Source organism: Aricia agestis, chromosome 7 (genome assembly GCF_905147365.1).
Source record: "Aricia agestis chromosome 7, ilAriAges1.1, whole genome shotgun sequence".
Taxonomy (NCBI): Eukaryota; Metazoa; Arthropoda; class Insecta; order Lepidoptera; family Lycaenidae; genus Aricia; species Aricia agestis.
Window position 1 is genome coordinate 397,088 of NC_056412.1, and position 11,733 is coordinate 408,820.

General features: G+C 41.3%; 1 protein-coding gene across 1 annotated transcript; it reads right to left on the reverse strand.

The window, feature by feature from the left end:
* Positions 1 to 9,265: 9,265 nt before the first annotated feature.
* LOC121728996 (ATP-dependent RNA helicase glh-2-like) lies at positions 9,266 to 10,544 on the reverse strand. The gene is made up of 2 exons (XM_042117363.1): positions 10,511 to 10,544; positions 9,266 to 9,999 (listed from the first exon to the last, which is right to left on the reverse strand). The coding sequence occupies exons 1-2, from the start codon at positions 10,542 to 10,544 to the stop codon at positions 9,266 to 9,268; spliced, it is 768 nt and encodes a 255-aa protein (XP_041973297.1).
* Positions 10,545 to 11,733: the final 1,189 nt, after the last annotated feature.

Consider the following 11,733-nt stretch of genomic DNA (forward strand, 5'->3'; position numbering starts at 1 on the left):
TGTCGCATTCCATCTCGAGACGTTACATTAGTTGACTTTGTTCGTCATGAGAACCAAACTGGTGATATCAGCACTCGGTTTTATTAATAAAAAACAGCCTTTATTGAAACTTTGACAGTTAAGCTTAGAACAAACCTACGCGTCAGTGACAGGGGACGCGGTACGCGAGAAGGGGAGCGTCTACAACGTGAAACTGGCCGTGCACACCTGCGCGACTACGGCGCGAACCGTCAAACTTCATTTGTTAATGAACAGTCACTGAAGACGCGCGACTTTATCTGGTGTATGCTAACTGTTATGGTAATGACATCCTCATACTTAATAATATCAGAGTCCGATGCGTCGGACGGACGGACATGAGGGTTGCGAGATGCTAAGCTTGCTTTTGATTTGGAAGGTGCAGAGGAATAAAACACGTCCACAATGGTCAAGTTGAATTAATTTAGGCGCCTACCACACGTGCATGCTTGACTACAGATTTGCTTGCGCATGCCGGCTTGAACACTGAACATTGTGCGTGTAGTTGGTAAAACTGTAGTACGCGCAAGCCCCAAAGTTTGTCTTGTTGTTTTTTAAACTTGCTTGAAATTCAGGGATGCCTTCGTGTAGACTTGTCCGCACATGTGGTTGGAAGTTCAGTGTTCAAGCCGCTCTTTGTCAGTCAAAATATGGTGTTAAAATGCGCGCACGCTGCTATAAAATGGCAGATTTACGTACATATTATACGTCAGTTTGCAACTGAATTCATTGAATTATAAAAATCTCTGCTCGCTTTATGGAAGATCCAATCGAAAGATTATTCTGACAGGAATAAAAAATATATTTTATTATACATTATCAATTTTATCACTAGCAAACACTGGAAAAAAGCAGAAGAAATTCTTCATTAATTCTTCTTATAGATAATGGAATCAGGCGTTACTTTGCGGAAATCCATAGTTTAAATTTAGTTTGTTATTATTTTTAGCAATATTCCGCGAAAACAACTTCCACCTTTAAGTAAATGAGTGAGTGTACGCATAGACATGCGTACAGCACCTCCCTCCTCCCACACTGCCTATGCGTACACTCGCATGCAAGAACTTGCAAACACCACCACCACACAAGCAATAATGTTGGCAAATCCGTGCAAGGCCCCTCACCACCATGCAGGTTGAAAACCTCGACGCGCGTTTCGCCCCAACACCGGAGCATCCTCAGGATGTGGACTCTACGAACAACGTCCGTTAAGTGCCGCCAACGGCCAAAACACCACCTTTTATACACTATCGAGCCCCGCTACTATCCCCACTACTCTCACTAGTACCCCCGAACATATTAATAAGCGGTGACGTAGTCAAGCAAGTTTGGTCATTCAACAATGCAAATCTGTTATTTTTCTTTTCTTTTATGATCTCTAATTGTTCCAACACGCTCAGCCGAAAGCCTTTATCGCATTTATGTAAAACTTTATAGGAATGGCCATCGGGCACAGTATGATTACTATCTAAAAGATGTTTAGCAAAATGTGACTTATCAGGATGACCATTTCTATAAGCCGCGATATGTTCTTTATACCGAGTCTCGAAGCTGCGTCCAGTTTGACCCACGTATACACTATCGCATTCAGGACAATCGATCTTATAGACACCGGATTGATATTTTTTATCAATCTGGTCTTTATTATGACACAAATGATGTTTTAAAGTATTATTTGTCCTGAATGCGACATGCATATCGTTGCTTTTCATTATTTTGGATAAGCGTGCAGATACCTCTCCCATGTAGGTCAAACTGGACTTATATCTAACAATCTCTTTATCAATGGGACCTGCGTACAAAAACTTAACCAGTTCTTTCTTGTTTTTATTTTTCAAAATATTATTAATGATTTTTGGACTATATCCGTTGGATATCGCAATTTGGAAAATAATATTAAGCTCATTTTGATAATTATCTTTACTAAGAGGGATTGATAATAATCTATGAACGTAACTATGAAAGGCCGCGAGTTTGTGTTGCCAAGGATGACATGACGATGCATGAATAGTAGTATTAGTATATGTCGGCTTGCGAAAGATTCCAAAACTGTGTTTATTATTAACTCTAGTAATAGATAAATCGAGAAAATGTAGAGTGTTATTATCTTCACATTCTAATTTGAATTTAATTTTAATATGTTTTTTATTTAGTTCTTTTACAAATACGTCCAGTTGTCTCTGTGTACCCGTCCAACAAAGAAAACAATCATCTACATATCTAAAGTAATATAAAATACTTTTATTAACGACGATATTTCTTTGTTCAAAATCGTCCATAAATATTTCGGCCATCAAAGGACTTAAAGGTGAACCCATAGCTAGACCGTCTTCTTGAACAAAGAATTCGCCGTTAAATCGAAAGTAATTTTGTTCCATGCATGTTTTAGTAAGAGTCTACTAAGTTTGTGTTGCCAAGGATGACATGACATCCTTGGCAACCATGCAGGTGGTGAGGGGCCTTGCACGGATTTGCCAACATTATTGCTTGTGTGGTGGTGGTGTTTGCAAGTTCTTGCATGCGAGTGTACGCATAGGCAGTGTGGGAGGAGGGAGGTGCTGTACGCATGTCTATGCGTACACTCACTCATTTACTTAAAGGTGGAAGTTGTTTTCGCGGAATATTGCTAAAAATAATAACAAACTAAATTTTTTCTTCTTATAGAATTCTTCATTGAGAAACATTGTTTATACGCCGACGATCTCGGCAAGAATGTGGCTTGCGCATGCATGTGGTAGATAAGTCAGTCTTACATCTTTTCATGCGAGAAGCATGCGCTAGCAAAACTGTGTTCAAGCATGCACATGTGGTAGGTGCCTTAAAATCATGACACAATCTATAAAAACGTAAACAAATCAAAAAATCATAAACTTAAGAGTTGTACAAAATAATATAAAAAAGGTTTTAAAAAAGAAGTTTAGTCACTTCAAAAAACGCGTCTGACAACTTGACGCATATGTTTCGCTTTGCCGACGCGAACATTTCGCGTCGCGGTCGCGTAGGTGTGCACAGCGCCATAAGATTACATGGGCAGCGTCCGCCGCACGGTTGACGCTACCGCTTCGCAGTCGCTTTGGTCGCGTAGGTTTGTCCTAAGCTTTAACGAAAAGTTAAACAATTGACACAAAACTCATCAGTTCTGTCAAACACAATATGTGCGCTCAGATGATTTTAATCTCCCTCACGTTAGAGAAATTCAGAGAGTCACGTAACTTTTCACTCGTGAAAAGAGGTCAGAAAACTGTTAACTCTGGTAAGCGATGGTCAATGTAATTTATTACTCTTTTATTTATATTTAAATGCTACGCTAGCATTCAAATTTAAATTATTACAATTATTCATAAAGAGACGATACTACATAATATAATATTATCATATCTCTAACTGTCTATATAAAAATAGATTTTTAATTGTGTTAGTAACGCTAAAACTCGAAAACGGCTTATGGATTGGGCTAATTTTAGTCTTAAAATATTCGTAGAAGTCCAGAAAAGGTTTTAAAGTAACACGAAGTTCACCGGGACAGCTAGTTTATTAATAATTATTGTTGAAACTTTTGCGTGGAAAATATTATGTCACGCTTATAACCTATTGAATTGGAAATATGCATCAAGAACCATGTTTTTCTTTTATTACAATTACTACAGAAATTATAGTATTTTCATTAGCAAACTATTTCTAAATGGTGGAAATATTTATCTGAATTTGAAGTGTGATACGAATCTGTGGGATAAATCAATCCAATTATCGCTGTGACAATTAGTCGAGAGTTCTCCAACGCAATTCCTAATGCATCTCAAGCGATTGGTTTGAACGTTAAGTGCTTACACTTGAATTTCAACCTTATGACATAATATTTCTCATACGTTAACAAAATATTCGATTATAAATATTAATAATCGAGGGAATCGATACTTAATATTTTAAATCGAAAATGTCTGTCTGCCTGTCTATTACCTCTTCACGCTTCCCACTTAAATCGATGAACCTTTAACGTTGTTAGTGGCGGCCGAAAAGGAAGATCTTCCGACCGAGCGAGATAGCATGCTCGGTCAGGCCGAAGCCCACTGCACTCGCAATGGAGGAGATGGTAGAGCGAGTGCTCATGGTACTTAGCATCTGTCTATCGCAGTGTCGTTTCCCAAACCGCTGGAAAAGTGGGAAGCTGGTCCTGATCCGTAAACACGGAAGACCTGAAAATCGACCTTCACCTCCTGCGACCTGCTCGACGAAGTCTGTAAGATGCTGGAAAGGGTGCTTGTAGCGCGTCTTACTGAGCACCTAAACCGAGTTGGCCCAAACCTGAGCTCCAACCAGTTCGGATTCCGAGCAGGACGATCTACCATCGGAGCGATTGCTCAGATGCGGATGATTTCGGTAGAAGAAATTGCTCGGGGCGGAGTAGTTTTGGCCGTGTCACTAGACATATCGAATGCCTTTAACTCTCTGCCCTGGGCAACTATCAAAGAAGGACTTCGGTACCACAAAGTGCCCAAGTACCTAAAAAGAACAATCAGGAACTACCTCTCAGTAAGATATATAGAGTTCCCGACTAAAAATGGTTGGGTAAAAATGACAGTGGTATGCGGTGTTCCACAGGGGTCAACCCTCGGCCCAAATCTGTGGAAAATTGGGTACGATTGGGTGTTGCGAGGAGTCATCCTAGAAGGAGTAGAGCTGAAATGTTACGCGGACGATACAGCAGTGGTTTGCCGGGGGAAAAATCAGCGTGACGCCATAATACTGGCGACTGCTGCGGTTGCAGAAGTGGTTCGCCGTATACGCGCTCTGGGACTTGAGGTCGCCCTGGATAAATCCGAGGCAATCTGCTTTCATGGGCCGCGGAATGCGCCGCCATTGGATGCTGCTGTAATCGTGGGCGGTACACGGATCGAAGTGCGTCGGTCCATGACCTATTTGGGTCTTGTGTTGGACAGCCGGTGGTCTTTTAAAGAGCATTTCCGATGTTTGTCACAGCACACCCTGCTGGCTTGTCCCGCATGGACCGGACAAAGAGCGGCTCTGCAAGCCGCCATCGGAAATGACATTTCGCTGCCAGCGATCGTACGCGCGATGCTGAGTAGCGAAAATTCCTGGAGAGCAGTCGCGACACTTGCCGAGGAGGTGATGTCAGCGAAGGAGGAGTCAGAGCGCAGACGTAAGGCGGAGTCACTCGACCCTCAGAGGAGGCCAAGGCGAAGACAGAGGGCCAGACATGGGTCCGACATCCCGACGTAGCGGGGAAGCTCGGGGTACCGGCGTGGGGACGCCGTCACCCAACAGCACCGAGCTCCCGAGTTGGCTGCGATGCGCTAAGTGTTCCGCGCATCGTATCATAGTACAGTGCAGTGTGGGCCTAACAGCCATGCACTAGTGCCTTTATGGGTATTCGCTGGCAGGGTCGCCGTTGTGTATCCCGCGTATCCCGTGGCTCTGCCTAAAGCGGAAAGTAGGAACACTCGTTGGGTTTTTAGTGGGTATGCCCGGGCGCGGCCTCACTGCCCTGGGGAGTATACCCCGGTAGCCATCCCTAGACCGCCGGGGATGCGTAATAGCATTTCACCAACGAAAAAAAAAAGAAAAAAAAAGGCCACTGACGTCATTACAGACGTTGTATATATCTTGCCGTTCTCCGAAACTTCGATATCGCGATGTAGGAATGTAAGGCGAATTGTGGGTACTGCCACAAACCGACTTTGTTAAAATTGGTTATGGACTATGGAGGTAATTAGAGTCCCGGGAAAGGATAAATGGTACTTTTATCCCGGACAATTGTACGGTTCCCGCGCGATATACGAATTCCGATTTAACGGAGTTGCAGACGTCATCTAGTTTCACATACTTTAGTAACAATATTAATTTATCCGCAACTGTAATATTATATTATAAAAAACCATTGTTAAATTAGGATGAAAAAGGTAAAGCCACATTACAAATTACAATAGGTTAAGTCAGGCCAGTGTGGAGGTCTCCAACAGAATACAGAAGAATATAGAACTCTAGATCAAGGTGATATAGCCATTAGCCAAACAGACTAGAATAGAAATAGTCATATCGACTCAAAGTCACTTTCATTTATCTTAACTTTGAATGTTTTCTAAATTTTATTAACTATTACTTATACTGAGTCACGACGAGGTTAACCTCAAAGTCAGGGGGTCGCGGCTTCGCGGGTTCTAATAGGCATCACGCAACACAAAATTTACAATGGTCATGGATGTGTATTAGATAATTATATTATAATCATCCATACTCATATTATAAACGCAAAACTGTGTCTGTATGTCTGTCTATCTGTCTGCTATCTTTTTACGCTCAAACCACTGAACCGACTTTGCTGGGTATGGAGATACTTTGAGTCCCGGGAAAGGACAAAGGATACTTTTGCGAATTCGCCGCGTGTTCGCCGCGTGTTCGCCGCGTGTTCGCCGCGTGTTCGCCGCGTGTTCACCATGTGTTCCCAGCGTGTTCGCCAACTGTGATTGAGATATAGTGATCGCCGCGCAACCCTTTGCAAACCACCAGTATAATACGGCCCTAAGGCTCCAGTTCCGATACAGCGAAAATCATGTGATTTAGATCCGTGCGTTTAACCACTCGCAGCGTTAATAACAAAACAAAGGCGTTTTATTACATTATTCACACTCGGTTTCTGCACAGAAAACGCGTGGTTTCCGATTTGTCTAAAATACCACTTAATTGAAGTTCTACGAAACTCTACCATAGCGTTGTCCATTTAGTCCCAACATGTTGTGTAAACAGCGGTCGCTTGTATCTTTATTAAGGCTAGACGTGGACTGCTTAATAGTGAGGATGTGTGAGATCACGTTGTCGCCTGACGTGGTGCCGGAGTAATGAACTTGTTTGTTCCTCCATTATACGGCGTCCGACTGAAGGCCCTATATGCACAGTATAATAATAAACAGTAGAACATCTTCATACATCGCTTAATCGGGACGTGAGTGCGATTTAAGATAACTTTTTGGTACGTTTACATGCTGTCTAATAGGCAATCAACCGCAAACTCGAAACCTTTACAAACGCTCGAATGAAATTCACACGTTTGCCAGTGTATCAGCAAGCAAGCAAAGAGTTTATGCTTCCTTTGATGAGTGTCCGAAAACCAACACCGACTCGGGTCACCTACAAGCTCCCACAAACATACGCAAGTCAAGCTAAACAATCTGTTTGTGTTTGTGAAAGTATAATAAGTCTTGCGACAAGCGTAAACGTACAATCAGAGACCATGATACACGCGCGTAAAACTTGTCTATGCTTTGAAAGAATACAGTTGTGTTACACTTTTAAGTATATTTGTAATGTACTGGCCTTTACAACTCTTGGCATCCACTGCATATTATTGATACAATCCTTTATTTAGAATGCATGTAAATTGTATATTGTATGTAAATGCGACCTAGCAGTGAAACCAAACATACTATTATTTGTCTTACATTGATTATTTTCTTAAACTTCTTAAATTATATTTACCAACATAATAAATAATACTAAAGCTTGTCTGTCTGTTGGACGTTCAGACCCGAGCCACTTAACCAATTTATATGAAACAATTCCGCGTTGAACTTTGCGAATCTGTCAAATTCATACAAAAGTAATGCATCTACGCGTCGCGTTGTGGTCTGAATTGACCCTTACTATGGGAACATGTATTACATAAACTGTAAAGTATAATACACTTTTTGTCATACACAAAACTGTGCTAAACTCAATTTTCATCTTTTCGCTTTGTCAAATTTCAAATTGAACCAAAGGAATGTTTGGATGTGGTTTTAAAATACAAAACCGAGGCTCTATGAGCATAGACTCAACAATTTTTATTTGGGAAAATTTATACGCGGTGCCACAAGTCGACTTTACCAATCACCTTCAGGATTTCAATGTCTACTTTAGTTTTTTCACGAAAGTCACTAAAACTTTTATTAAAAATTCTCAATTATTTGAACACAATTAAACTGAAGCTTAACGCGAGTGGAACAAAATTAAAAATGCGCCGTGACAAGTGTGAAAAAAGCAGTGAAATTAAATTTTTGTTGTCATTGTTTCAATCACAGAGTTAATCGCTTTCTGTAAGAAAATTAAAAAATGGGATGAAATTCTGAGGAACACTGATTATATTATCACTGTTTAAAATATATAATATGCTTCGCTGACCACATTATTATTATTAATATTATAATATTATGATAACAAAAGTGTGTGTGTGTGTGTGTGTGTGTGTGTGTGTGTGTGTGTGTGTGTGTGTGTGTGTGTGTGTCTGTATATTATTATTATATTATTGGTAACGGTTGAACAGATTTAGATTAAATAAGGTATGGATAATAGTTTGAAAGACGGAAAAGCATAAATGATAGTTTTTGTTTCATAAAATATAGTAGTACTTTATAAACTTAGTATTATTTTATTACTTAATATTGTTTTTACTACTTTTGTTACTTTAACGAGCTATGCCACTTTAGTATTGCTTATAAAAAGTAGTCAAAAGTTCAAACCTACAGTAACTAAAGAACACGGTCACTTGGTGTTAAACACAACGGCGCATGGCTTATTACTGCCTGGCAATCCACTGGCCATCGTCCGCCATAATACACCATTACCCCGTCTACACAATGGCGATGGATCTTAGTGGGCCAGCATGGGCCATTGTGAAGAGGCACCTTAAGGGTCAATTCAGACCGCAACGCGACGCGTAGATGCATTTTAAAATTTCTATTGAATTCATAGACTTCAATTTCGTGAGAGGTCATGCAAATCTGTCAATTCAATACAAATTTAGAAATGCATGTACGCGTCGCTTTGCATTCTGAATAGACCCTTACGGTGACGTTTAAAAATTGTCGAGTTGTCCAATCTTCTAGAATCTAGACGGTAACTTTAAAATCAGTTACTCTCAAACTTATCCGAGAGTATTTGCGGAAAATCGAACTGCTAGTAATATCAGGGTCCGGTGGAGTGTGAAATTGCATATATACAGCCTCGAACGAGCCGCGAACGGACAGATGAATCTAATGGCGAACTGCTTTGAAGACTAATGAATCCATAAACATCGTCACAAATTGGTACCCGAGTAAGTGAGGCACCGATTACTGGTGCTTGAATTGATGAAAGAAAAACATTGTATGATTTTCATACAATATTTTCTTCTTTTTCATAAAATAATTTTTCTACACTTATTGAGAATTTTTCAAAGTCACCATTATTCATATCTGTTGTTACCACATTGCATTTATTAATGTACAGTACAATACGTAGCACTTCGTAGCACTCCGCAGCCCGTAGCCCGTAGGTCCGTAGCCCGTAGCTCCGTAGCCCGTAGCTCCGTAGCCCGTAGCACCGTAGCTCCGTAGCCCGTAGCTCCGTAGCCCGTAGCTCCGTAGCCCGTAGCTCCGTAGCCCGTAGCTCCGTAGCCCGTAGCTCCGTAGCCCGTAGCTCCGTAGCCCGTAGCTCCGTAGCCCGTTGCTCCGTAGCCCGTAGCTCCGTAGCCCGTAGCTCCGTAGCCCGTAGCACCGTAGCCCGTAGCACCGTAGCCCGTAGCTCCGTAGCCCGTAACTCCGTAGCCCGTAGCTCCGTAGCCCGTAGCTCCGTAGCCCGTAGCACCGTAGCCCGTAGCTCCGTAGCCCGTAACTCCGTAGCCCGTAGCACCGTAGCCCGTAGCTCCGTAGCCCGTAGCTCCGTAGCCCGTAGCTCCGTAGCCCGTAGCTCCGTAGCCCATAGCTCCGTAGCCCGTAGCTCCGTAGCCCGTAGCTCCGTAGCCCGTAGCTCCGTAGCCCGTAGCACCGTAGCCCGTAGCTCCGTAGCCCGTAGCTCCGTAGCCCGTAACTCCGTAGCCCGTAGCACCGTAGCCCGTAGCTCCGTAGCCCGTAGCTCCGTAGCCCGTAGCTCCGTAGCCCGTAACTCCGTAGCCCGTAGCTCGGTACCATGTAGCTCGCCCCGCCGCCCGCCCGATCGATGTGAATTCTTGATCTAAAAAGATCTTGATACAATATTATGTATTATCAATTCCAGAACACCTTTATACTTATTTATTTAAATTCAAGGAATCTAAATAGTAAAATTTAATTCATGTTGACAAGTTAAGAAAAAGAATATATAATATTTCCACGAGACGAAATAAGCGTATCTAATAATTATTATATTAAGTTATAAAAACTATTCTCACGAGAAGAAAATATTAGCTGTAGAGCTAATTATTATAACAACAACAGTGATAGTTGCATTTAAGTTTAACGGAGTGAAAACTGAAACCACACCATTACATGTGATTTTTATTTTAATCTTTGTACAGATTTTAACAAGCAGAAACATTTTTATTCTCGAATTAAAATTCTTATTCGTATAACGTTACGAGTAATTATTATTTTTATTATTATTGCACACATAAATATATTTAATAAGGCCCTGTGGCCTAGTTAAATAGATGTTTGCATGTATATCTGTATTCTGTACAACGTAGAAATATTAACCTTAAACGTACCTGTATATTTTAATCTCTCTGGAATGTCATACATTTTTCTATCTCTATGCATGATTCTACTGTACATATTGTGTTTGCCACTGAACTTATAAACACCTAGTCCGTTTAAGTCGGCGCCCCGGATGGTTTAGATTCACAAATCAACTTCATACGTGAGAGAGCCATGCTTCGGCACGAATGGGCCGGCTCGACCGGAGAAATACCACGTTCTCACAGAAAACCGGCGTGAAACAGCGCTTACGCTGTGTTTCGCCGAGTGAGTGAGTTTACTGGAGGCCCAATCCCCTACCCTACTCCCTTCCCTACCCTCCCCTATTCCCTTCCCTTCCCCTTCCATCCCTACCCTCCCTTATTAGTTATTACCCTATTCACTCTTAAAAGGCCGGCAATGCACCTGCAGCTCTTTTGATGCTGCGAGTGACCATGGGCGACGGAAGTTGCTTTCCATCAGGTGACCCGTTTGCTCGTTTGCCCCTCTTATTTCATAAAAAAATACTTATCATGCCCTACTTTAGAAGTTAGAGGGGGGAGGACAAACATTTTACCACTTTGGAAGAGTCTCTCTCGCAAACTATTCAGGTTAGAAAAAAATATAATCAAGATCTTAATGCGGTTCACATCCTACATCTACTTACCAAGTTTCAATAGTATAGCTTTTATAGTTTCAGAGAAAAGTGGCTGTGACATACGGACGGACAGACAGACATGATGAATCTATAAGGGTTCCGTTTTTTGCCATTTGGCTACGGAACCCTAAAAAGGAAACATTTTAATATACCAAAGTTTTTCGACATATTGACGTTTGTGGTCTTTTAAACCTTAAAGCGATAGTAATAAGATCGCAATGTCTCTGATCCGTCCTGCGGCTTGAGTGGTTTGGATCGGTTTGACAATGTTTCAGCGCAGCGGAGCATGTCCTATTTGTAAACATGGTTTTGTGGTGTACCGATTCGGAAATACGATGGCTTTAACATCAAAGGTTTCCGATAAGTTTAAGATACGTTTGTAATGGAAACTACAAAAAAGTGCTTTCAATTATTATCATACTGCCATAAAAGAGGTTTATATTTCCACGTACTCTACTCCATCTGTGTCAAAATAATTTTGATAGTAGTTTTTACAACTACTAAAAATATTTGGTTAATAGTTAATGAAAAAAAACTAAACTGTTTTCTAATTAATTTATGGCTCGATATTTCACCAACTGCGCCAGAAAGAATGTT

Bases quoted from the DNA above. Each gene is read 5' to 3' on its own strand.
- LOC121728996 (XM_042117363.1), bottom strand. From the start codon at position 10,544: ATGTATGACATTCCAGAGAGATTAAAATATACAG. The intron at 10,000-10,510 runs GTACGTTTAAGG...AGATCTTTTTAG, and splicing joins AGAGAGATTAAAATATACAG to ATCAAGAATTCACATCGATC.